Source organism: Perca flavescens, chromosome 2 (assembly GCF_004354835.1).
Source record: "Perca flavescens isolate YP-PL-M2 chromosome 2, PFLA_1.0, whole genome shotgun sequence".
Classification (NCBI taxonomy): domain Eukaryota; kingdom Metazoa; phylum Chordata; class Actinopteri; order Perciformes; family Percidae; genus Perca; species Perca flavescens.
The window spans coordinates 4140003-4167114 of NC_041332.1; the positions used below are offsets into that span (position 1 = coordinate 4140003).

Sequence of the window (27112 nt, forward strand, 5' to 3'; positions counted from 1 at the left end):
TTAATAATTTGATTCTTGTAAATGTACAATTGCAAATCACAGCAATCTATATAGTCTACTAAATTCAACCATATATATTGTTTTTATAATACACACGTGTCGCAGGTTTTGATCTGGCCCACATGTCAATTTAGGTTCACAATAAATTTAGGCCCACCTAGTTTTTGTCGTTTTTTCCGAAAGTTGCATTTTTTAATATTTTGTGCTTTTTTATGCCTTTTCCAGCGGTTTTTGGGCTTTTTTTCAATGCTTTAGGCACTTTCTTTTAACGTCTAATTACGCTTTACTCAATGTTTTGTCACTTTTTCGGATGCTTTTGGCACTTTCTGATATTTGTGTCACTTTTTAGACAATTTTGATGGGTTTTTTTGGGCTTTTTCCAACTTTTTGGGCGCTTTTTTCAACGTATTTGTCGCTGGCTGAGGAACTTTTTTGCCAAACTTTTTTTCTGGGGCTTTATGAGGCCCAACATTTAAGTGAGAAGACTACAGTATATGAGACATGCAATAATACAGTCAAAATATTTGACTTTTTCTATTACATAAAAGCATGTCAATAAACTAAACATGTCTGGCCCTTGATGTGAGTCTCAGTTTCCAGTGTGGCCCTCAGGGAGACTGAGTTTGACGTCCCTGTCATAATGGATTGATTAGTCCGTTCCCAGCCTGGAATCCAGTTCCATTGTTTCCAATGAACCAATCAGAATCCGGGTCCACATTTTCCCTCCTTCCTCCTCTTCTCCGGGGTCACAGTGTGGAGGACAGGAAGGAGTAGGCTAAACAGCTCAGCTGTTATACGATAATGTTCACAGTATCTCTGCTTTAATTCAAGCACTTTGGACTTTTTCCAGCGTCCCCGATGAGCAGCGGAGTGTGTCTAAGAGTGCTGCGGGCAGCCGGCTCTCCTCCTGCGGCCTCCTCGGGCAGCTGGAGCCGGGTCAGACTACCGGCCGACCCGAGACATGCAGCCCGCCGAGCGCTGTCTGCGTCGGGCAGAGGAGGCACCATGAATGTGTTCAACAGGGACATGAAGAAGAAGCAGAAAGAGTGGGCGGCGTCGCTGCGGGATGGCCACCAGTTCGACTACCTGAGGGACGAGGTGAATATGTATGAATGGTTGATGTTGGCATTCAGTCGTGGAATGTAACTAAGTACATGTACTCAAGTACTGTACTTAACACACACAAATACACACACACATGTACGCACACATAATCACACACACGTTCACGTACACCCTCGCGCGCTCACACACACACACACACACATACACAAATACACGCACACACACACACACACATACACATACGTACACACACACACACACACACACACTACATACATATGTACACACACACACATACACACACAAATACACACATATGCACACACGGACACACGTGTACACACACATAATTACACGTTCGTACACACACAGTAGTTAGTTACTCCGCTACATTCATTTGTTGCAGCTTTAGTTACTAGTTTACACATTACATCACACACACACACACACACACACACACACACACACACACACACACACCTTTTCGTGCCACTTTCTACTCCGCTACATTTCAGAGAGAAATATTGGACTTTTTACTCTAGCTACTTTACCTAGGTACTGTCAGGGCACGCCCTCATACTCTGCTTCTGACTGGCTAGTAGTCCTTACCTAGGTACTGTCAGGGCACGCCCTCATACTCTGCTTCTGACTGGCTAGTAGTCCTTACCTAGGTACTGTCAGGGCCCTCATACTCTGCTTCTGACTGGCTAGTAGTCCTTACCTAGGTACTGTCAGGGCACGCCCTCATACTCTGCTTCTGACTGGCTAGTAGTCCTTACCTAGGTACTGTCAGGGCACGCCCTCATACTCTGCTTCTGACTGGCTAGTAGTCCTTACCTAGGTACTGTCAGGGCCCTCATACTCAACTTCTGACTGGCTAGTAGTCCTTACCTAGGTACTGTCAGGGCCCTCATACTCTGCTTCTGACTGGCTAGTAGTCCTTACCTAGGTACTGTCAGGGCACGCCCTCATACTCTGCTTCTGATTGGCTAGTAGTCCTTACCTAGCTACTGAGCATGTGCGACTCCCAACAAAGATGGGACAGCAGTGAGATGTCTCACTCTGTAGCTTAAACAGAGAGCTCAACACACAGGGTGAAAAGAGGAGCTGCAGCAATGTGCAGTACATCAAAAATATGGTGTTTTTTGAAAATTTAACCATTTAAACCTGTTCTGGTTCTTAGAACAGCACTCCAATTTGACATCAATACATACAAAAAAACGGCGAGCCAATAAGCACGCAGCACGCTTCTACCAAGATCTACTAATGCTTGTGATTGGCTGGCCGCAGGTCGTAGAAACTCTCCGTTATAGAGGTCCCGTATGGTACATACAGTATGTTAGTCTGGTCCTTTAACAGAACATTTAGAGGTCCTATATCGTACATACAGTATGTTAGTCTGGTCCTTTAACAGAACATTTAGAGGTCCTATATCGTACATACAGTATGTTAGTCTGGTCCTTTAACAGAACATTTAGAGGTCCTATATCGTACATACAGTATGTTAGTCTGGTCCTTTAACAGAACATTTAGAGGTCCTATATCGTACATAAAGTATGTTAGTCTGGTCCTTTAACAGAACATTTAGAGGTCCTATATCGTACATACAGTATGTTAGTCTGGTCCTTTAACAGAACATTTAGAGGTCCTATATCGTACATACAGTATGTTAGTCTGGGCCTTTAACAGAACATTTAGAGGTCCCGTATGGTGCATACAGTAACCTGTCTGTCCTGGTCCTGTCGTCCTGCAGGTCGGTGGCCGAGTGGCTGATCGGGTCTATGACATCGTGAGGTGAGACAGCTGGTTTCTTATCGAACTCACATTCCTTCATAGGTTCTTCTCCTTGTTAAACATTGTCCTGTCGCTCTCTCTCTGTCTCTCTCTCCCTCTCTCAGGACGTTTCCTCTCGCTCTGGACATCGGCGGAGGAAAAAGTCACATCGCAGGACATTTAAGCAAGGTACAGTCTGCACCCGTCACTTAGAATGGTCTCAGGAGCCCAAATCATCTCATTCATTGAGTTAAAATGCTCTTCCTCCTCCTCCTCCTCCTCCTCCTCCTCCTCCTCCTCCTCCTCCTCCTCCTCCTCCTCCTCCTCCTCCTCCTCCTCCTCCTCCCTTAGTTGGGTTAAATACACACAGGAACTCTTCCTTAAATTCTCAATACCTATAGTTTTCTATACTGTATGGTTTTGACTTGACATTTGCACTATTTAGAATGTATTATTGTATTGTATGTATGTATATATATATATATATATTTAACATACTGTATGTACGATATAGGACCTCTAAATGTTCTGACTTGACATTTGCACTATTTAGAATGTATTATTGTATTGTATGTATGTATGTATATATATATATATATATATATATATATATATATATATATATATATATAGTTGAGAGAGAGTTCCTCTGTATGTTTGAAAATGTAGTTGACTTGACTATGAAGTTATTCACACTTCTCAACCTCTGACACTGTCGTGTGTGTGTGTGTGTGTGTGTGTGTGTGTGTGTGTGTGTGTGTGTGTGTGTGTGTGTGTGTGTGTGTGTGTGTGTGTGTGTGTGTGTGTGTTTCAGGATGTTGTGGAGCGTTTGTTCCTGACAGACGTGTCAGAGAGAACTCTGGTGAGAGTCAAAACGAATCGTAAAACCTATCCTTGGTGTGCAGAAGTTGTGCAGTTTCTCTCCATGAAAAAACGTGTTGTTGTCCACATGTGGAAATATCTTGAAGACTTTCATTAACCCTCGTGTTGTCTTCCCCGTCAACCCTGCAACTTTTGGATTTTCTGGGTCAAAATGTAAAAAAAAAAAATTGAATTGTTTTTATTTATTTATTTTTAAGCTTTTTCCACGTTTTTGTCACTTTTTTCACATTTTGTCACTTTTTCCACGTTTTTCAACGTTCTATTATCAGTTTTTTTTACATGCCATAAAATTTAATAAAACACCCCAATTCAATTAAAGTAGTGAAAAGAATTAAAAGAAATAATTGTTTTGCTCGTCTTTTTTGACACTTTTGTCACAAGTTTCTGTTATATTTAATGTTTTTTTTAAAGCTTTTTCCACATTTTTTGCCACTTTTTTCACATTTTGTCACTTTTTCCTTGTTGTTCAACGTTCTATTATTCTATTTTTTTACATGCTATAAAATTTTATGAAAAACCCAATTTAACGAAAGTAGTGAACTGATAATTTATTTAACTTGGGAAGAGCGTTGTAGCGAACCATCCACGTTATTTTGTTTGACAATTTGCTTGAAAGAAAACCCAAACTTCTGATACAGAAACATTTCGAAAACGGTAAAATTTGAACCCGGGGACAACGAGAGGGTTAAAGTGTCCTTTCATGGAGCTTTCCAGTTATTCTGATGGCATTAGTCTTTGCTGATAAGCTGCATGGGGGAAGTGATCGCACCCTAAAGGATGCTGACGCGGAGTAACTTCTCGTCTCGGATCTTCAGAAACAGAGCAGACGCAGTGAGATCCCGACGCATCGCGTTCTCGCTGACGAGGAGTTTCTGCCGTTTAAAGAGAACACCTTCGACCTGGTGGTGAGCAGCTTGAGGTGATTAATACAGAATACATAATCGTTATAACATGACATACTGTGGTTCAGCTTCTCTCCACATTTAAATAGGATTGCACGGTTCAACAATAATGGTTTCCCGATGACTGGCTAGTAGTCCTTACCTAGGTACTGTCAGGGCACGCCCTCATACTCTGCTTCTGATTGGCTAGTAGTCCTTACCTAGGTACTGTCAGGGCACGCCCTCATACTCTGCTTCTGATTGGCTAGTAGTCCTTACCTAGGTACTGTCAGGGCACGCCCTCATACTCTGCTTCTGATTGGCTAGTAGTCCTTACCTAGGTACTGTCAGGGCACGCCCTCATACTCTGCTTCTGACTGGCTAGTAGTCCTTACCTAGGTACTGTCAGGGCCCTCATACTCTGCTTCTGACTGGCTAGTAGTCCTTACCTAGGTACTGTCAGGACACACCCTCATACTCTGCTTCTGACTGGCTAGTAGTCCTTACCTAGGTACTGTCAGGGCACTCCCTCCTACTCTGCTTCTGACTGGCTAGTAGTCCTTACCTAGCTACTGAGCATGTGCGACTCCCAACAAAGATGGGACAGCAGTGAGATGTCTCACTCTGTAGCTAAAACAGAGAGCTCAACACACAGGGTGAAAAGAGGAGCTGCAACAAAAAATATGGTGTCTTTTGAAAATTAATCCTTAAACCTATTCTGGTACAACCTCTAAATACAATTATCAACCCCCAAAAAGTAATACAATAAACTGGCTAGCCAATAAGCACGCAGCATGCTTCTACCAAGATCTACTAATGCTTGTGATTGGCTGGCCGTAGAAACACTCTGTTAAGGTCATACAACCTTTTTTTACATTCAATTGACCTCACTACAGCACAAATATTCTAATAGCCCAGTTTTTCCGGGGAAAATGATGTATATTGATGGACTGTGGACAACAAGGTTGATGTTTTACAAGCTAATTTAGAAAATAAAACCAGACGGAAAAGTAAATGTAAAAATGGCCTCAGGTTCCTGAGGGTTAAGCACAGAGACGGCTCAGTGTGTGTGTGTGTGTGTGTGTGTGTGTGTGTGTGTGTGTGTGTGTGTGTGTGTGTGTGTGTGTGTGTGTGTGTGTGTGTGTGTGTGTGTGTGTGTGTGTGTGTGTGTGTGTGTGTGTGTGTGTGTGTGTGTGTGTGTGTGTGTGTGTGTGTGTGTTGTATTTTGAGAGGTTTCACTACAGATAGTATACAGGAGCTGAAACAAAAGATTTGCTGTCTGTGAGTGAAAATAGGATAAAAACAGATGCGTTCTCACTCACCTAAACTACAGGAACCCGTAGAAGAGCAGCAGTTCTCCTTTTGCCGAAAAAGTAATTTAGTCTCACCTTTTCTCTTCTTTCAGTCTGCACTGGATCAACGACCTGCCCGGAGCCCTCAGACAGGTGGGAATAATAACGATATGTATATATATATACATACACACACACATATACAGTACAGGCCAAAAGTTTGGACACACCTTCTCATTCAATGCGTTTCCTCTTTATTTTCATGACTATTTACATTGTAGATTCTCACTGAAGGCATCAAAACTATGAATGAACACATATGGAATTATGTACTTAACAAAAAAGTGTGAAATAACTGAAAACATGTCTTATATTTTAGATTCTTCAAAGTAGCCACCCTTTGCTTTTTTTGATAACTCTGCAAACCCTTGGTGTTCTCTCAATGAGCTTCATGAGGTAGTCACCTGAAATGGTTTTACCTTCACAGGTGTGCTTTGTCAGGGTTAATTAGTGGAATTATTTCCCTTATTAATAAAAAAAGCAAAGGGTGGCTACTTTGAGGAATCTAAAATATAAGACATGTTTTCAGTTATTTCACACTTTTTTGTTAAGTACATAATTCCATATGTGTTCATTCATAGTTTTGATGCCTTCAGTGAGAATCTACAATGTAAATAGTCATGAAAATAAAAAGGAAACGCATTGAATGAGAAGGTGTGTCCAGACTTTTGGCCTGTACTGTATATATATGTATACTTGTGCATTTTGTTTCGGCTCCCATGGTAACAGGTTAGAGCTTCCACGCTGCCTGTGTGACACGCACGTCTCAGGCGCCTGCTGAAGGCGCACTGAAAACGCGTGCATGCTAGAAATAGGACCGACGCCTATTTTTCACGCAACACGCAAGCGTGTTGGAAGCGTTTCCAGGCAAAATAGAATAGGAAACGATGTTTATATGTCATTTAGACACTAATACATATTAATAAATGACATGTTGATGGTTGAAAGTCTCGAGGTTTTGATGTAAATGCAGATATATATAAATGTAATTAAAAAAACTCACCTGTCAATCCAGAAGGAGATATTCTGGAGCCTATTTTGCCGTCAATACTGCCAACGTTGTCTTTGCTGTAATCAGATCAGTATATATTTATGTTTATGGGAAACATACAACTCAAGGTATCTTAGTCAAGTTTTAGTCAAAACATTTTAGTCTTTTTTTTTTTTTTTTTTAATTAATTATTTCTGATAACCATTTCAGTCAAATAGCTATAAAAATGAATAAATGATATAAAGTTATATAAATATTGAGCCTCTTCCTTATTTCACCTGTAAACGACAAAAACAACCACTGCATGGGGAAAGGGATATTTTACACTAAAATAAATGCAGCACGAAACTGGCGAGGCGTATTTCTAGTGAACGCGTTGCTATTCGGTCCGGTAGATAACGGTGGTTAGGGCACCTGTCGGTGCCGTAGCACCGGGTCTCGGTACCAGCTGAATACTCTATCTCATGATGAAAAAGTGGAGACGATTGTAGACGAAAATGAAGAGAGATTTTATCTTCGTTTTTATTTTATGCAAAACATTTTAGTCTCGTCTTTTTTCGTCAACAATAATGCACGTTAATTTAGTCTCACGGTAGTCAGCGTTTTTGGACATCAGCGCAGTCTCGTCATCGTCTCGTCTTAGTCATGGAAAAAAAAGTCGTTGACGAACATATTTAGTCTCGTCTCGTCTGACGAAATTAACACTAACGCCACGCGGCCTTAGTCCGTCCCACCAAGGAAGCACAGGAGAGACGCAAGGAAGGAGATGAAATTACTTATTTCACTTTTGGTTTAATCTGAGTCTTCTCAGTAACTCCCCTTCCTCTCAGATCCAGCAGGTGTTGAAGCCCGACGGCGTGTTCATCGGGGCCATGGTGGGCGGCGAGACGCTGTACGAGCTGCGCTGCTCCCTCCAGCTCGCCGAGACGGAGAGGGAGGGAGGGTTCTCCCCCCACGTCTCCCCCTACACCGCCGTCACCGACCTGGGCAACCTGCTGGGCCAGGCCGGCTTCAGCATGCTCACCGTGGTGAGGAACGCCAGAGAATATCTAATAAATGGAAGAACTTCCACTCTCGGGGAAAACTTCCGGCTTCTGAACTGGTTGCAGTTGCACTCTGGATCCATATAGGGGGCGCTCACAGGCCAGTGCAGAATGAATGGAGGTCTATGGAGCTATACCCCTCAAAATCCACTTTTCTCAGGATATAATTTTTTGTCGAGACATTTAATTGTTGCATTCGAAAGGGGAGGCTAAGAAAATACACACTGCTGGGTGTTAGATTTTCTTAAAGTGGCTTTTTTTGTTCTATAAAGCCTTTTAAAATGTCAATGACGTCATACACGTATACGGCCGGAGATAGTCGCCTACTTTTTACTCGTTCATTCAACTTTCGACCTATAATCCATGTTTAACTTGCAAAAACTACAATCAAACCTGAGATTTTTCAACGACAATCAGGCGAAAGAGACACATTTTGCCGTTTAGCGCCGTAGACTCTCATTCATTTTGCACTCGCCCGGAACTGCAACCAAATTCGGTACAATGGGGCTGAATAGGGAGTGAAAAGTCTCTCCGTAGACGGACTCTGGGAACACACACAGACACAGGCGGCCTCTGTGACGGGTCTTACTTTGGTCGAACACACCGGAAGCTTCTTCGGGTTGACTTTGTTTTAAAGGGCAACTTTAAATTTTTTTTCTTCAACCTGGACCCTATTGTCCAATGTTTTTGTGTCTAAGTGACTTTGAAATTGATCCAGTATTTTGCCAGAAACAACCTGCAATGTAACGCTAATGGGCAATTGCCCACCGTCAGTTTGCTTCCACTAAAAGTTGTGTTGTTGCCGCTGACTGACTCAGATTATTATTCTAAATGTCTGACAACATTATGGAAAGGATCCCTACAGAGAGAGACTTTTTAGTTAAAGAGTAAGATCCTTTTAGTTTAACATGAAACAGCCCCAAAATCTCCATCACCAAACTCCACCAGACTCCATGTAAATAATCAGGACTTTTATCATCGTAAAACACACTTCATTCAAAGTGGACAGAAACTAAATAAAACTATCAAAAGCCGTCTTCGTTCATCTTTCCACTCTTCCAACAATCACCTCTCTGGTTTGGTTGAAATAAACCCTTAATTCACCCATTTACATGTGGAGATATGCTGGCTCTATACACGCTAAAAGTCCTGATTATTTACATGGAGTCTGGTGGAGATATGCTGGCTCTATACACGCTAAAAGTCCTGATTATTTACATGGAGTCTGGTGGAGATTGGTGATGGAGATTTGAAAAATGGAAATAAACCAGACCGAAAAATAAAAAAAAACAGTTGATATTGGAACACTTTTTTTTTACAGGTTTACAGTGAACTTACTGTCTGTCTCTGTGTTTCAGGACGTGGATGACGTTCAGGTTAACTATCCAGGAATCATTGAAGTCATGACTGACCTACAAGGTACAAACTGCTCTGTGTTAATATGTGACTCTGTTTAGTCCATTCACATCATCAAAGCCGTGTTAAAGTATCTGATGATGAATGAAGGTGATGGAACTATGACTAGAAATAGTAGTTGTAGTAGTTCATGGCGTAGCAGAGCACTGCAGGGTGTAGCAGGGTATAGCAGGACGCAACAGGACATAGCAGGACACTGCAGAGCATAGCAGGGTGTATCAGGGCACTGCAGAGTGTAGCAGGGCATAGCAAGGCACTCCAGGGCGTAGCAGGGCATAGCAGAGCGTAGCAGGTTGTAGCAGGGCATAGCAGGGCACTCCAGGGCGTAGCAGGGCATAGCAGAGCATAGCAGGTTGTAGCAGGGCATAGCAGAGCATAGCAGGATGTAGCAGGGCATAGCAGGATGTAGCAGGGCATAGCAGGGTGTAGCAGGGAATAGCAGGTTGTAGCAGGGCATAGCAGGATGTAGCAGGGCATAGCAGGGTGTAGCAGGGAATAGCAGGTTGTAGCAGGGCATAGAAGGATGTATCAGGGCACTGCAGAGTGTAGCAGGGTGTATCAGGGCACTGCAGAGTGTAGCAGGGCATAGCAGGGCACTCCAGAGTGTAGCAGGGCATAGCAGGGCACTCCAGGGCGTAGCAGGGCATAGCAGGGCATAGCAGGATGTAGCAGGGCACTCCAGGGCGTAGCAGGGCATAGCAGAGCATAGCAGGTTGTAGCAGGGCATAGCAGGAGGTAGCAGGGCATAGCAGGGTGTAGCAGGGCATAGCAGGATGTAGCAGGGCATAGCAGGGTGTAGCAGGGAATAGCAGGTTGTAGCAGGGCATAGCAGGGTGTAGCAGGGTATAGCAGGACGCAACAGGACATAGCAGGACACTGCAGAGCATAGCAGGGTGTATCAGGGCACTGCAGAGTGTAGCAGGGCATAGCAAGGCACTCCAGGGCGTAGCAGGGCATAGCAGAGCGTAGCAGGTTGTAGCAGGGCATAGCAGGGCACTCCAGGGCGTAGCAGGGCATAGCAGAGCATAGCAGGTTGTAGCAGGGCATAGCAGAGCATAGCAGGATGTAGCAGGGCATAGCAGGATGTAGCAGGACATAGCAGGGTGTAGCAGGGAATAGCAGGTTGTAGCAGGGCATAGCAGGATGTATCAGGGCACTGCAGAGTGTAGCAGGGTGTATCAGGGCACTGCAGAGTGTAGCAGGGCATAGCAGGGCACTCCAGAGTGTAGCAGGGCATAGCAGGGCACTCCAGGGCGTAGCAGGGCATAGCAGGATGTAGCAGGGCATAGCAGGATGTAGCAGGGCATAGCAGGGCACTCCAGGGCGTAGCAGGGCATAGCAGAGCATAGCAGGTTGTAGCAGGGCATAGCAGGAGGTAGCAGGGCATAGCAGGGTGTAGCAGGGCATAGCAGGATGTAGCAGGGCATAGCAGGGTGTAGCAGGGAATAGCAGGTTGTAGCAGGGCATAGCAGGATGTAGCAGGGCATAGCAGGGTGTAGCAGGGAATAGCAGGTTGTAGCAGGGCATAGCAGGATGTAGCAGGGCATAGCAGAGCGTAGCAGGACTAGGGCTGGGCGATAAAACGATAACGATATGTATCGCGATAGACACATAATCAATATCAATAGAAAATGCGGTCGATAAAACGTTCAATAACTTGTTTATCTTCATCAAAAGTAACCAGAGGTTGTGAATCAAGTTTGGTTGCATGAACAAAGGCCCTCACTCTCTGGCAACTTAGCAACGTGGGGAGTGACACACTAACAGCCAATCATGTAACAGTATCATGTTTGGTTGCGCCACATCGCTGTCTCGTGTTCTTCAATAACAGAACCGGCGTGGAGTGGAAAGTAAGTGCCGCACCGATATGAAAAACTTATATCGTGATACAGTTTTCAACCATATCGCCCAGCCCTAAGCAGGACATAGCAGGATGTAGCAGGGCATATCAGGATGTAGCAGGGCATAGCAGGGCACTGCAGAGCATAGCAGGACGTAGCAGGATGTAGCAGGGCATAGCAGGATGTAGCAGGGCACTGCAGAGCATAGCAGGGCATAGCAGGGTGTAGCAGGGCATAGCAGGGCATTGCAGAGCATAGCAGGACGTAGCAGGATGTAGCAGGGCATAGCAGGGCACTGCAGAGCATTGCAGAGCATAGCAGGACATAGCAGGATGTAGCAGGGCATAGCAGGGCACTGCAGAGCATAGCAGGGCATAGCAGGATGTAGCAGGGCATAGCAGGGCACTGCAGAGCATAGCAGGGCATTGCAGAGCATAGCAGGACGTAGCAGGATGTAGCAGGGCATAGCAGGGCATTGCAGAGCATAGCAGGACATAGCAGGATGTAGCAGGGCATAGCAGGGCATAGCAGGGCGCTGCAGAGCGTAGCAGGATGTAGCAGGGCATAGCAGGGCGTAGCAGAGCGTAGCAGAGCGTAGCAGCGCATAGCAGGACGTAGCAGGACATAGTAGGACGTAGCAGAGCGTAGCAGTGCATAGCAGGATGTAGCAGGACATAGTAGGACGTAGCAGGACGTAGCAGAGCGTAGCAGGGCGTAGCAGAGCGTAGCAGGGCATAGCAGGGCATAGCAGAACGTAGCAGGATATAGTAGGACGTAGCAGAGCGTAGCAGGGCATAGCAGGACATAGCAGGGCGTAGCAGGGCGTAGCAGAACGTAGCAGGGCGTAGCAGGACATAGCAGGACGTAGCAGGACATAGCAGGACGTAGCAGGACGTAGCAGGGTGTAGCAGGACGTAGCAGGGTGTAGCAGGACATAGCAGGACGTAGCAGGGTGTAGCAGGACGTAGCAGGGTGTAGCAGGACATAGCAGGACGTAGCAGGACATAGCAGGGTGTAGCAGGACATAGCAGGGTGTAGCAGGGCTTAGCAGGACGTAGCAGGACATAGCAGGGTGTAGCAGGGCGTAGCAGGGCGTAGCAGGGAGCAGAGTAGGACCATGGCGACAGCTGCAACCACGATTTAGGTGCCATCCTAACCCAAGGAAATCAGTTGTTCCCTTTTGAACGGAGCATGTTTGCTCCCTACGGTTAGGAATCTTACTTAACATGGCGGAATAATACACAGGCCACTTCGCAGGGAACTACTAGGCGATCGGAGTATAGACCGGGCCTTGGGGAGTACTCGCTGGTCAAAGAAAGCCGTCAGGGGGGGGGGTCTCTGGGATACCTACTGCTTTACCAACCACCTTCATAATATGGCCTAATCCAGTGGTTCCCAACCTTTTTTCCTTGGCCCCCCCCTACTCATGTCTAAGAAAAGCTGAGCCCCCACCCCCCTGAAACCGAAGTTGAGGAAACTCTCAAGATAGAGCCTTACTTTCTTTTTTGATACAGAGGAGTTATCAGCACTGTTACGTTTATTCGGCATGTTTTATTCATAAAATAGTGATGCCGTGGCGGCAGGAAAAAAAACGAGGCTACAACAAAATATATAGTTTTCATACAGACTTTTGTATACATTATATATTCTAGTGTATTATCATAATTTACTTAACATTTAGCAAATATTTTCTTTTTACCTCAACCTCAAATCAGATAAAGACTTAATTGCGCCCCCCTGGGTTGGGAACCACTGGCCTAACGTGGGGAGACCTCAAGCTGTTATCTCTGCTCTCGACAAAGCCACCAGACTCCTTTGACAAAAACAAAAACAGTAACTTTGGGGTTTTAAAAAAGGTTAGAAACTAAAAAACGGGCTAACCGATGTGAGGAAGCAACTCCCGTGTTTGTCAAAGGAGTCTGGTGTCTTTGAAGAGAGCAGAGATATTGGCTTCAGTTCCCCGTCGTAAAGGGATGCCTGACAGAAAGGTGAAGCGCTGAAAATATTCTAAATATGTCGTCCACCTCAACCGATACTTTTTTTAGGTGTCTAAAATCCTGACTATAAAAAAACTTAAACATCTGAGCTATCCCTTTTAAATCTACAGTGAATAACTCTTGGGGCCCTATTTTAATGATCTAAGAGCACTTAGTGAAGCGCCTGGTGCAGGTGTGTTTAGGGCGTGTCCAAAATACACTTTTGCTAGTTTGACGGCGTGATAAAAGGGTCCGTGTGCCGGGGCGCCTGGTCTTAAAGGGTTGTTCTTAGTGTCTTCATTAATCAGAGGTGTGTTTTGAGTGTAACATGCAATCAACAAATCAAAGATCATCTCCCATTCATCAACCAATCAGAGATCATCTCCCATTCATCAACCAATCAGAGATCATCTGCCATTCCCTTTAAAAGCCAGGCGCATTTGGACCTTGGAGCATTGCTGTTATGATGGAGGATTTGCACCCTGATATTTTTATTTGTAATCTTCTGCCTGTGTGTGTGTGTGTGTGTGTGTGTGTGTGTGTGTGTGTGTGTGTGTGTGTGTGTGTGTGCTGCTGTGCGTCTGTGTGTGTGTGTGTGTGTGTGTGTGTGTGTGTGTGTGTGTGTAACAAGCATAGTGCGCTGCGCGCACGAGCCTAGGAGCATTTTACTAATGCTCTGTTAAAATAACAATGAAATGCTGCGTTATTGACCTTGGTTTTTGTTGGTCAATGGCGCCATCACTTCCTGCTGCCTCAAGATAGCAATACGCCCAGAATGCACCTGAACACACCTCCCTGTAAGACCAGCACGCCCAGAATGCACTTGAACACACCTCCCCGTAAGACCAGCACGCCCAGAATGCACCTGAACACACCTCCCTGTAAGACCAGCACGCCCAGAATGCACTTGAACACACCTCCCTGTAAGACCAGCACGCCCAGAATGCACCTGAACACACCTCCCTGTAAGACCAGCACGCCCAGAATGCACCTGAACACACCTCCCTGTAAGACCAGCACGCCCAGAATGCACCTGAACACACCTCCCTGTAAGACCAGCACGCCCAGAATGCACCTGAACACACCTCCCTGTAAGACCAGCACGCCCAGAATGCACCTGAACACACCTCCCTGTAAGACCAGCACGCCCAGAATGCACCTGAACACACCTCCCTATAAGACCAGCACGCCCAGAATGCACCTGAACACACCTCCCTGTAAGACCAGCACGCCCATGGGCGCAGGTGCGTTTGCTATTTAAACGACGCGGGCGCTGGAGGTTCTTAAACCCTAGATCAGGGCCCTTGTACTGCTTCCACTTTTCTAATACAATGATGCTGCGATGTTCGATTTTTGTCATTTCTGAGATCGTAGTTAGGGCGGTGTTGTTGTCATTTCACTATATTACAAATGCGTTCAATTAAAATCCGATAATTTACTACAAATCTCTACTTTTCAGAGCCTTTAAAACAAATCTGCCGACTTGTATTGTACCTGATTGTTTTCATCCGTACGCTGCAGGTATGGGCGAGAGTAACTGTGCCTGGAACAGGAAATCGCTGTTGCACAGAGACACCATATTAGCAGCAGAAGCTATTTATAAAGGTGAGTAAAGAAGTGAGCAATCAGATGCTACACTTCCCCTGTTAAAATAACCAAAACACCAAGACCAGAATCACACATCTGCCCCAAAATAGATTTCTGCAGCTCCCAGCAGCCATCATAGAAACATTTTAAAAGATTAGAGCCATCTCCCCTTTTACAGATTTTAGGAAACTACTGATGAAACTACTGTATATATTCAGCATATATTCAATTTAATATATTGATTATTTATCTAGTTTTTTTTGTGATTTGTCAGCACGTTTTTTAAACTAAGATATTTAAATAGCATCTTTCGCGATCACAGCACGATTCTTTAGTAGCGAGTAGCAGAGATGGGGACTCGAGTTTGAGACTCGACTGCGACTTAAGACGCACACACAGTGACTTCAGACTCGACTTGAGTCTCGTCCTCGAAAGACTTCAGACTCGACTCGGACTCGAGCTGCGGGACTCGTGAACAATGTTTATTTTTAGGAAACGTCTGACGAGCTCGCTATACCAAATGGCTATACCCCTCCCTCCGTTACCTATAACCTACCTATAACGTACGTATTGCTGGCTGGAGAACAACAAACACGTCAAATTCACCGGCCGCTGCTGTGCCATTCATCGTAAGTTTTGCGTTCAAAAACTTTAAACAAGAAAGCCCAAACAAAAGAAGCGCTCTATGCAAAATATGCGGTATCACGATAAAAGATTCTGGCTCAACCACATCTAATTTTATCAGGCATCTGAAAACGCACCCTGATAGGTGAGTAAACATGTTTTGCAGCATTGACCATCTACCGTTAGCTTGCTTCTTGCTTTAGCTACGAGCTAACGTTACGGGAGGTTAACTCCGACTGTCTTCCTTATCAAATATAAATGAGCGTTTTTTTAATTGCCAAACTTGTGGTGGTCGATTAACGTTAAGTTAATCATTTAGGTGCCGCTGTCTGCCATCACGTTAATTATTAACGTTGTCTGCAAACGGGTACAGGATTATTGTTGATCATATAACGTTACAGTTTCATTTAGTTAAAACGTTACACTGGTTTGAGAGTCTGGGATGTGTTGACTTACAGTAGTTTATAAGGTATGATTAGTTGCATAGGCAGTGCACATTACATGGATCTGCCACTAAGTAAATAACAAATAATTGAGGATTCTCTATCATAAGGAAGTGCACTGTAGTGTGTTAAAAATTTCATTTGGTTGCAATAGTGTTTTGCATTTAGCTACACTGTGATCTTTTGCAGTTTTGAACTAAATAGGAGTATGTCAATTTTAGTGTTGTGAGTTATAATATTTTCTATATTTGTTCTTATGGCCCCACAGAGCCAGCACAATAGGAGCCAAGGCCTTTCATTATAATTCATCAACAGACAAGGAGTCCTTTTTCTTCAGAGCCTCAATTTTTGGTCTGTACTGTATGTTACTTAAAGTACAGATATTAACTTAAAAGTAAATCATTCTTGGTTTTTATCATGTTGCAATGGTCTGTTTACACTGATTATATACCAAAATCAAAGCTGATACTGTATGCTGATAGATAAAGGAGTCATAATAACATATTGCATGATATGAATTCCTTATAAATAGCTATGCAGTGTTCTAAGCAGCCTGGATGGGTCGCTGTACGTGATGCAACACTTATTATAACCACAAGAGACTTGAGACTTGACTCAGACTCTAGCTCAGAGACTTGAGACTGGACTTGGACTCTAGCTCAAAGACTTGAGACTTGACTTGGACTCTAGCTCAGAGACTTGAGACTTGACTTGGACTCTAGCTCAAAGACTTGAGACTGGACTTGGACTCTAGCTCAAAGACTTGAGACTTGACTTGGACTCTAGCTCAGAGACTTGACTTGGACTCTAGCTCAGAGACTTGACTTGGACTCTAGCTCAGAGACTTGTGAGCATCTCTGGCGAGTAGTATGAAAGCCCAAAAATCTGCGTAGGGAGGTTGGTAGGGGTGGGTCAAAACACAGGACTTTCACCCAGGATAACCGGGAATCGTGTCGCGTTTCCTAAACCCAACCGTCGAATCGTGCTGTGCTCACGAAAGATGCTTCCCATTGAAATACGTTAGTTTAAAAAACTTGCTGACCGTCAGGAAAAAAAACGAGATAAACGTGTCCGTATACACGAATCAATAGATTCAATTAGATTAAATTACGTGGTAGGGCTGAGCGATAGGGAGAAAATCAGACATCACGATATTCTTGGCCAAATACCTCGATATCGATATTGCGGTGATATTCTAGGGTTGACAATTGGTGCTTTAACAAAATATCTTCACACTTAGATTTTAGATAAATAATCATCAGTAATGTGGACATAATGTCTAAGTGGGGAAAAGGCAAATAATAGAACAGCTAGAACAGGCTGGTAAGTTCAGAAAAGTACATCACTTTACTGTAATGCAGCCTTTAAAACCAGCAAAAAACACTTTTATCACATATCACGATATTACGATATCCAAAATCTAAAACGATATCTAGTCCCTTCTCACGATATCGATATATTGCCCAGCCCTATTGCGTGACCATTTCACGAACTGCCATGAGACTGGGTTGATATATTTCTGTTTTTAAAGTATAGGAACCAATAACACTTGGAGCTGGGAGCCCCACACTGTTAGTATTGTTGACAATAAGAAAAATATAATAGAAACTTTATTCTTGAAATGGTATCGCTGCCAAACATTTGTCGTCAAACAAACTTAGTTTAATGCCCTTCTTGGTGCCACAGCTGTTACTTCAGGCTGTATTTTTGATTCTTCTGTTTTCTTGGTTCTCATTTTTTTTCCTATTTTTAAACCTGATCCAGTGCTTTTTGCTCATGATTATTCACACTTGACACATCTGCCTGAAATAGTCACCTTTCTGCAGTCTTCGCTTGTTCTACTTCCTCTTTCTTTGCCACAAGCTGCTGTCCTCACCACGCAGAGTTCACAACAGGGTGCAGTCAAAAAGTTGGGCAAAAGTGTGGGCAGTGGCTTTTTCTGAATGTTACCTTTCCTTGGTTAACATGCAAAGTGGAACAAAAACTGTATTCTGTTTATTGGATAAGATGTTGTCTTTCTTTGCTGGGTCACAATTAGGGATGCACCGAATCCAGATTTTTGGGGTTCGGCCGAATACCGAATCCCCTGGTTGAGATTGTGCTGCCTCCTCCTCCCATCCTCAGTCCATGAACCCAGTAAACACATGAATGAAGTAAACAGGGACTGTCCTTCCTTTGCTGTACCTGAAGTTGCTGCATTCTGGCTGCTGTCTGGAGATTCCTTTGTGCACAACTCGTATTCTTTCGGATGTTTCGTACCAGATGTTGTAACAGCGGCCATGTTGTGTGTAGTTTAGGGTCCTCGCCACCACCAGACAAATCAACATTGAACAGATTGAACATGTAGCTGGACTTGAATGGCCTTCTTTTGACTGAAAGTTCTGCCAAACAACAACTTTTTCTGCTCACCAGATCCATGTCCACTTTCTCACAGCCTACTGCGTTGAACGCTCCACCTACGTAAACACCATCAAAAAAGCCCAATTTCTAGCCGAATTCGAAGTCGATTCGGCTGGATTCGTTTAGAATCTAAGAGAGGTAGAGCTGGGTACCGACCGGACTGCCCCTAAAGTATTGAGTATTGAAAAGTGCCTCATCCTGAAGTTGCTGCATTCTGGCTGCTGTCTGGAGATTCCTTCGTGCACAACTCGTATTCTTTCAGATGTTTCAGACCAGATGTTGTAACAGCGGCCATGTTGTGTATAGTTTAGGGTCCTCGCCACCACCAGACAGATCATCATTGAACAGATTGAACATGTAGCTGGACTTGAATGGTCTTCTTTTGACTGAAAGTACTGCCAAACAACTTCTTTTGCTCACCAGATCCATGTCCACTTCCTCACAGCCTACTGCTCACCAGATCCATGTCCACTTTCTCACAGCCTGCTGCATTGAACGCTCCACCTACGTAAACACCTTCCCGAAATCAACGGCGCCGTCGTTACGGCGACCAGCGTAGTGCGTGGACTGCAAGCGTAGGGTTCGGTTCCCTGGGAAGAAATTCTATGGTGCAGCAGAAACCCAACCCCGTCAGAAAGCCCAGTATTCAGCCGAATCCAAATCCTGGATTTGGTGCATGCCTAATCACAATATGAGTTTTCCGTGGTGGGAGAAGTACTTCATTGTTGTCTGTGTTTGTGTGAAAATGTCTCAGAGATGTACGGTAACGAGGACGGGTCCATCCCTGCCACCTTCGAGATCCTCTACATGATTGGCTGGAAGCCTCACGAGTCTCAGGTAAGACCACAGATCGTAATGTAATGACAAACACAGCAGCAGCGAAGTCACCCATTGGTTTGTGGACTGCTGTTTTTTGAGTTAGCGTTGTCGTCGTCTAAGCCTCTGTCCCGACTGACAGGTCCTGAAGCAGCTAAAGCAGCTTCAGCGCTGGCTTCACTTCTCAGACCCGGAAAACTGGTTTAAATGTTGTGGTTGTTGTTCTTTTGTCTTTGTCAGGCCAAACCGGCGAAGAGAGGCTCGGCCAACGTGTCGTTTGGGGATTTGTCAAAGATCAGCCAGCCGACCGACACAAACACGTCGTAGAAGAGCCGACTGAACAGCTGACCCACCGCAGATTGTAAATAATAGATTTTTCTATTTTAACAGCTACTGTAATGTACTGTAATGTTGTTGTGTCTGGAATAAAGTTGAGCAATGGAAAACAGTATCGTGAAGACATCACATTACATGTTACGTTACATTACATGTCACCCTCGAGAATATATATATATATATATATATATTATAGCCCGTATATAATGATGAATTTTTCGAACCCGGCCCGAACCCGAATGACATTAAGAAATTTGTGTCCGAGCCCGACACCGTTAAAATCTAATTTTTTTTATCATCCTAATGACACATGTATAGGCTACTTTTTTTGTGTGGAAAGCTTTTATTAAGCAACTGTAGGAAGGCATTCAGAAATGTCAACAGATGAGCGCATCAGCACACACAGGGCAACAAGCGCACATTTCTGCTGAGCAAAGAAGAAAGGCTATATATATATATATATATATGCACAGCCAATGAGACGCTGACTTAAAAATAAACGTTGAATAACTCAGCAACAGTGGTGGAATATAACTAAGTCACATGAAAAGAAGAAGTCACTTTAGGTCTGCAGGCTGCAGGGATGTTGCTCTATCTGCTACTCCTCGCTGGATGTGTCTCTTGCAGCTCTACTGGTGAGAAAATCATTATTTCCGTATTTTTATTACATATCATTTAGCTGACGCTTTTATCCAAAGTGACTTACAATTGTTATATATGTCAGAGGTCACACACCTCTGGAGCAACTAGGGGGTTAAGTGTCTTGCTCAGGGACACATTGGTTGATGTATCTCAGTGGGAATCAAACCTGGGTCTCCCACACCACAGGCATGGGTCATATCCACTGAACATATCACCAACACAAATATTTATCAACATCAAATCTAATATCTTGGGCTCATATACATCATGGTGTCAATGCATAGGTCAAAGCATCCAAAGATGCTTTCATTTACCTTTCATTCATCTTGTAAAGGGACACAGATCTTTTTATCTTTTCTGATTTTTTTTTTTTCCATCATGTGCAGAGGTGGAAAGAGTACAAAAATATTCTACTTAAGTAAAAGTACTATTACTTTGATGAACTTTTACTTAAGTCAGGGATCTTCAACAGGGGGTCCGGGACCCCTAGGGGGTCCTCAGAGTCAATGCAGGAAGACCTCCAAATTATTGTAGATTTTTTGAAAGTTTTTTCAATGAATCCAACATATTATTAGCAAATATTAATCCCCACTGAAGACAGGATTACTGGCCTATAGGTAAGGTATAGTCACTAATGTAGCCATCTAAAGATACAGTTAATCCTAAGGATTTACTGTGCCACATGTATGTTTTAAAATGAAAACATGATTTATAAAATCATAGCAACAATTATAAGGCTATTTTAATAGCTTAGTATTCTATGTAAAAATGGTATGTATAAAGGCTCTAGGCCGCCCTACATGTTATTGTAGGCCCAGTTTAATATGCAACTTAATTTTATACAATACAGTATATGAGGTCACTGCTCCATCTCTCTTTCCGTTAAGGGGTCCTTGGCTTAAAAAACATTGAAGACCCCTGACTTACAGTAAGTAGCAGAGACCTTTTTTTTAATTCACTCTTTTACTCAGTCACTGATATGATTTGTACTGTAGCAAAGTACAAAGTACTTCAAACAAAATGTTCTTTAAGTAAAAGTAAAATTACAAATTCTTAACAACTACTTTAAGAAAATAAAAGTACACAACAAAAACTACTGATTTTACAGTAATGTAAGTAATTGTAATCCATTACTGTACACCTCTGGTAATGTTAGTAAAGACAACAGCAACATAAAACCATTTAAAGTACTGATAAAAGTCAATATGAAATGTAACGTTAACTCAAAGGTCCCATGGCATGAACATTTCACTTTATGAGGTTTTTTAACATTAATATGCGTTCCCCCAGCCTGCCTATGGTCCCCCTGTGGCTAGAAATGGTGATAGGTGTAAACCGAGCCCTGGGTATCCTGCTCTGCCTTTGAGAAAATGAAAGCTCAGATGGACCAATCAGGAATCTTCTCCTTATGAGGTCATAAGGAGAAAGGTTACCTCCCCTTTCTCTGCTTTGCCCACCCAGAGAATTTGGCCAACCCATGAGAGAGAGAGAGATACATCATGGCTTTCAAACGAGCAAAGTGACAGTTGGTCAAGGCCACATCCGAAACCCTCAACCTACAGATACAATATTAGGGGACCACTAAGGTCTATATAAAAGAGACTTCAGATACAGTATTAGGGGACCACTAAGGTCTATATACAAGAGACTTCAGATACAGTATTAGGGGACCACTAAGGTCTATATAAAAGAGACTTCAGATACAGTATTAGGGGACCACTAAGGTCTATATAAAAGAGACTTCAGATACAGTATTAGGGGACCACTAAGGTCTATATACAAGAGACTTCAGATACAGTATTAGGGGACCACTAAGGTCTATATAAAAGAGACTTCAGATACAGTATCAGGGGACCACTAAGGTCTATATAAAAGAGACTTCAGATACAGTATTAGGGGACCACTAAGGTCTATATAAAAGAGACTTCAGATACAGTATTAGGGGACCACTAAGGTCTATATAAAAGCATCCAAAGAGCACCATGTCATGGGACCTTTAAAAAGGAAACGCTATAGAGCAGTGTTTCTCAAATGGGGGTACATGTCCCCCTAGGGGTAATCTGGAGGACTGCAGGGGGTACGTGTCCCCCTAGTGGTACTTTGGAGGACTGCAGGGGGTACGTGTCCCCCTAGGGGTACTTTGGAGGACTGCATGGGGTACGTGTCCCCCTAGTGGTACTTTGGAGGACTGCATGGGGTACGTGTCCCCCTAAGGGTACTCTGGAGGACTGCAGGGGGTACATGTCCCCCTAGGGGTACTCTGGAGGACTGCAGGGGGTCAGTGTCCCCCTAGTGGTAATCTGGAGGACTGCAGGGGGTCAGTGTCCCCCTAGTGGTACTCTGGAGGACTACAGGGGGTACGTGTCCCACTAGTGGTACTTTGGAGGACTGCAGGGGGTACGTGTCCCCCTAGTGGTACTTTGGAGGACCGCAGGGGGTAAGTGTCCCCCTAGGGGTACATTGGAGGACTGCAGGGGGTACGTGTCCCCCTAGTGGTACTTTGGAGGACTGCAGGGGGTACGTGTCCCCCTAAGGGTACTCTGGAGGACTGCAGGGGGTACGTGTCCCCCTAGTGGTAATCTGGAGGACTGCAGGGGGTCAGTGTCCCCCTAGTGGTACTTTGGAGGACTGCAGGGGGTACGTGTCCCCCTAGGGGTAATCTGGAGGACTGCAGGAGGTATGTGTCCCCCTAGGGGTACTTTGGAGGAGCATCTCGCTGCAGCCTGTGGGAAGGCGGGCTTGACATCAAGCCCCATCCACATCCATTGCCTACATCACTCCACATACGCTCGAACGGACCAAGGCGGTAGCGAAGCTGGTTTAGGCTCTTGTTTAACATTAGGTGATAGAAACTGATGTAGGCTAAACACAAACGACATTTCATGCATCAACCGTGTACTTTTTCGTTCATTTGATTTCCGATTTTGAAACGAGAAAAGGGTTGGAAATAACGTAAGACTGCTCTGGTGAAAGCCTTGTTTTCATGAGCTTCTGAGTCTAGCTGCTAACTAGCTCGGAAGCTAACATCGAATGGCAGGCAGGTTTCTAATTAGTAAAAAGTACTAGTTTCCCCTGCTTTCTATCAATAGTCCTCGGTATTTGTCTCTTGGTGTAGTTTGTTAACATGCTCGTAGACATGTAAATTAACTGTTTGCTAGCTAAGTCAATGGTCAACACCTTTTATACTGTAACGTGAAAGCTCAGGCTGCGTTAGCTTCAGCTAAACCACAGCAGCAACTTGCACTGCCCCGTTAAAATGCAACTTCAACCCTCGGATACAACGGTAATCACGTAGCTATTTTACTGTATCTAGACATCTGTATGTGTGTTCGACCTTTTGAAATCCTTTGATTAGGTGTGTGTTACTGTGCAGGTAATATCCGAGGAGCATCTTGCATGATTCTACTGAACCAGACTGAGAAACCATTTAAAGGCTCAGGAACCCCTTTGCAGGTGTTTTGGATTAATTAGCTGATTAGACTGTGACACTGTCAGCAATATTGAACCTTTTCACAATATTCAATTTTTTTTAATTCAATATTTCTGAGGGTTTTCATAAACCGTAAGCCATTATCATCACAATTATAACAAATACAGGCTTGAAATATCTCGCTTTGCATATAATAAGTCTATATAATATATTAGTTTTACCTTTTATGTTTTGCACGATATTCTAATTTTTCGAGTTTCAGCATATGCTTCTGGCTCACCTGTTAATTGTTCATAAAGCAAAATTGCCCCTTTGTACATTTGGTTGTAATGGGGACTGAATTCTTGCTGTTAATATGAAAGTCCATAACAAAACAACACACTATTGTACTTTTGAGGGCTAAATTAAATGAAATATGGCTCGTTTTCCATTTGAACACATTGTCATCAATATTAACAAGCTTTAGAATTACCCTTTTTTATTTATTTTTTAAATCGGACCAAATACAGTTACTACGTGAAAACTTCACAGTTGTTGCATGAAATGTCGTTTGTGTTTAGCCTAGATCATCAGTTTCTATTTCATATGAAACAAGAGGCTATATCAGCTTCGCTACCAAGCTGTCTTTTTTTTTTTTTTTTGTCTTCAAAAAATTTAGTACAGAGTACAGTACTAAGTACAGATACATAAACACATTGAAAACATTAAGTGCATACATGCATATACGAAAAAGGGGCGCATGAAATTTACATTAAAGAGGTTGTTAGGCATTGCAAATGTTCAGAGTCCGGATGGCTTTCTTATTTGTCAGTCGTGTCAGTCATGTCATTTTTAAACTGGTGAATATTCGGTTTTCTATCAGATCATTTACATTTATAGATATAACATTTTCAAATACAATTTAAAGATTCAAAATGAAAACATGGCATTTATCCAAATTTCCTTCATAGTAAAAAATGCTACCAGGCTGTCTTGGACGTTTAAGCGTGTGGAGAGTGACGTAAGCAAAGAAAAATGGCTGACTTGGATGTGGTTGGGGCTTGATGTGAAGCCCCGCATTCCCGCAGGCTGCAGCGAGACTGCAGGGGGTATGTGTCCCAAGCCAATTAAAACATACGAGAGAGAAGTATAGTGCGAGATTGAACTGTTCACTTATTGGCATCATGCCTTGGATAGAAATCTAAATGATATACAGTACAGGCCAAAAGTTTGGACACACCTTCTCATTCAATGAGTTTCCTTTTTATTTTCATGACTATTTACATTGTAGATTCTCACTGAAGGCATCAAAACTATGAATGAACACATATGGAATTATGTACTTAACAAAAAAGTGTGAAATAACTGAAAACATGTCTTATATTTTAGATTCTTCAAAGTAGCCACCCTTTGATTTTTTTATTAAAAAGGGAAAAAAATTCCACTAATTAACCAATGACAAAGCACACCTGTGAAGGTAAAACCATTTCAGGTGACTACCTCATGAAGCTCATTGAGAGAACACCAAGGGTTTGCAGAGCTATCAAAAAAAGCAGTTAGATGTTAATTTGTGCACATGTTAATCAATCATGTGCACAAACTCAGATGGTATTAAACACTCAAGTACTCAAGTACTGCACTTAATTACAATTGTCTTTACAACAGCATTTCTAATGTTTTTGACGTTAATCATCAGGGACATTTACAGAAATCTTCACCAAAAATATATCACTCATTGTTTCCTTTTCACTTCACAGACACACCTATATTCAATGTGCTGCAGAACACAATGGCTACTCTTCCCTGTCCTCATAAGAAGGGGGATGTAAGATGGAGCCGCTACAGAGATGGTGACCTCGTGATTCTGGTTAATATCACAAATGGCGAGGAGAAAACATCTGACAAACGCTACAGTTCTCTGGCAGACAACGCCCTGGTGATAATAAATGTTAAATCCTTTGATTCGGCAATGTATTTTTGTAATAAAACACAAGTATATCTGAATGTGACAACTCCTCCCAACATGGTGGCCCCAAGCGCTGGAAATGTACCAGTCACACAGAGAAACAACGGCCTGGGTTTTGGCATTGAACCAGACACAGAGAACCAACAACCTTCAGACTTTTGGAAAGTGGCTGTCGGTGTAGTTGTCGGCGTAGTTGTCGGTGCCGTGTTGGTGCTTTTCGTGATCTTAACTCTGAGATTCTGCTTCAAAAACAGAACGGAGAGAAGCACTCGCAACAACAACTTGGACCAAACTGTAACCGGTGAGGCGATTTATGAGGAGATTGAAGCCAACGAGGAGCAGCCGAGAGGGAGGGACTCTCATTTTGAAAGTCCGTACTACTGGACGAGCATCAGTGAACCGGCGAGCACCTCCACGCCACCCAGTAATAATCTGAACAGCGCTGTTAACAAGCCAACAGCTAAAGGACGCAGCGCTGGGGAGTGTGTTTATTCCCTCGCCCAAAACCCACTACAGACGGGAAGTTTTCGGTGAATAATCGGCTCTCGGTATCGCTGCAGGATTCAGTCATCTTTCACACTTGGTAGATTAATATAGACACAGGTCATCTCCAGGAGCTGGTCTACAGAAATATGATATGATATGATTTCTGGTCCATCAGAGGGGATGATGTCTTATGAAGTTGTAGCCGTCTTAAAATGTTTGTATAAACGTAAGTTAAACCTGATTCATTTTGTCGAAACTAGTTTGTTTGCTTAGGTTCAATATGGTGTAAAATATGATTTATATTTAGGTGTTTAATTACTTTGTAAATTATTCAAAGACTAAGTTTGCTGCTGACTGTTTGTTTAGATGCTAATGAAATTATTACCTTTCAGCAATTAGATAATTGTTTGTTTTTACTCAATTTCACAATAGGGGCCAGACATGTACACTTTATTGACATGATTTTTAATATATTTGACTATATTATTGCCTTGTCTTATATAGTCTTTTTCACATACAATTTGGTCCACGTAAAGTCGTAAAAACGTCAGCAAAAAAACGTTCCTTAGTCATCATAGAATTGAGCAAAAACATGCATTCTGTTTACATTTTCAAAAGGAGGCCTGAATATGCAAATTCGTTGGTTGTGCAGGAATTTCTGACTCTTAAAGTCGGCAAATCTGCCAAATTCGGCTTTGAGTGACTCGTGATTGCAGTTTGCAATCATTTTCCTGTCTTTTTGGTTTGGCGCGCCAATATTTATTGTAAACCTAAATAGATTTGCAGGCCAGATCAAGATTTGCAAGGGGCCGGATTTGGCCCCCAGGGACTACAGGTGGAAATTAGCAATAGTTGCTATAATTTGGCCCAAGACATATTCTCTTATTTAACAAGTTTAATGTTTATTTGTGCATTGTCCCTGTTTCAAATAAATCAATTTCCATTTCCATTTCCATTCCAAAGGTTTTCAACATACTTACCTACAAACTCCTCGTATAATCATGTGAAAATTAAATAAACCTGGAGAAGGAGTGAGTTGTCACCGTGTCCTCTGATTTATGGCTGATTTATGTTTCTGCGTCGAATCACGTAGCTCGACGTGCACCTTAGTGTTGACGAACTGACCGAAGAGCCGGTTAATTAACCCGACTCGTGTCACTGAGCCGGGAGAATCGAGTGCCAT

General features: G+C 43.2%; 1 protein-coding gene across 2 annotated transcripts; it reads left to right on the forward strand.

Moving 5' to 3' along the window:
* The first annotated feature begins 697 nt into the window (after positions 1–697).
* ndufaf5 (NADH:ubiquinone oxidoreductase complex assembly factor 5) lies at positions 698–26789 on the forward strand. Of its 2 annotated transcripts, XM_028597990.1 has the most exons (12): positions 698–1098; positions 2819–2859; positions 2964–3027; positions 3653–3700; positions 4536–4639; positions 6007–6046; positions 7775–7972; positions 9346–9406; positions 14742–14825; positions 19029–19111; positions 19331–19451; positions 25235–26789. In XM_028597990.1, exons 1-11 carry the CDS (start codon positions 859–861, stop codon positions 19415–19417), a joined length of 1050 nt encoding a protein of 349 aa, XP_028453791.1. In that variant the 5' UTR covers positions 698–858; the 3' UTR covers positions 19418–19451; positions 25235–26789. The 2 variants fall into 2 exon arrangements, with proteins under 2 accessions (XP_028453791.1, XP_028453784.1); XM_028597983.1 differs by lacking the exon at positions 25235–26789 and having other exon boundaries at positions 19331–19538.
* The last annotated feature ends 323 nt before the right edge of the window (positions 26790–27112 follow it).

What these genes read in the sequence shown, in the direction of transcription:
- ndufaf5 (XM_028597990.1), top strand. Translation starts at nt 859, where the DNA reads ATGAGCAGCGGAGTGTGTCTAAGAGTGCTGCGGGCAGCCGGCTCTCCT. An exon ending in CTGGTGGTGAGCAGCTTGAG is followed by an intron (nt 4,640 to 6,006) that starts GTGATTAATACA and finishes CTCTTCTTTCAG; the next exon opens with TCTGCACTGGATCAACGACC. An exon ending in GCTTCAGCATGCTCACCGTG is followed by an intron (nt 7,973 to 9,345) that starts GTGAGGAACGCC and finishes TCTGTGTTTCAG; the next exon opens with GACGTGGATGACGTTCAGGT.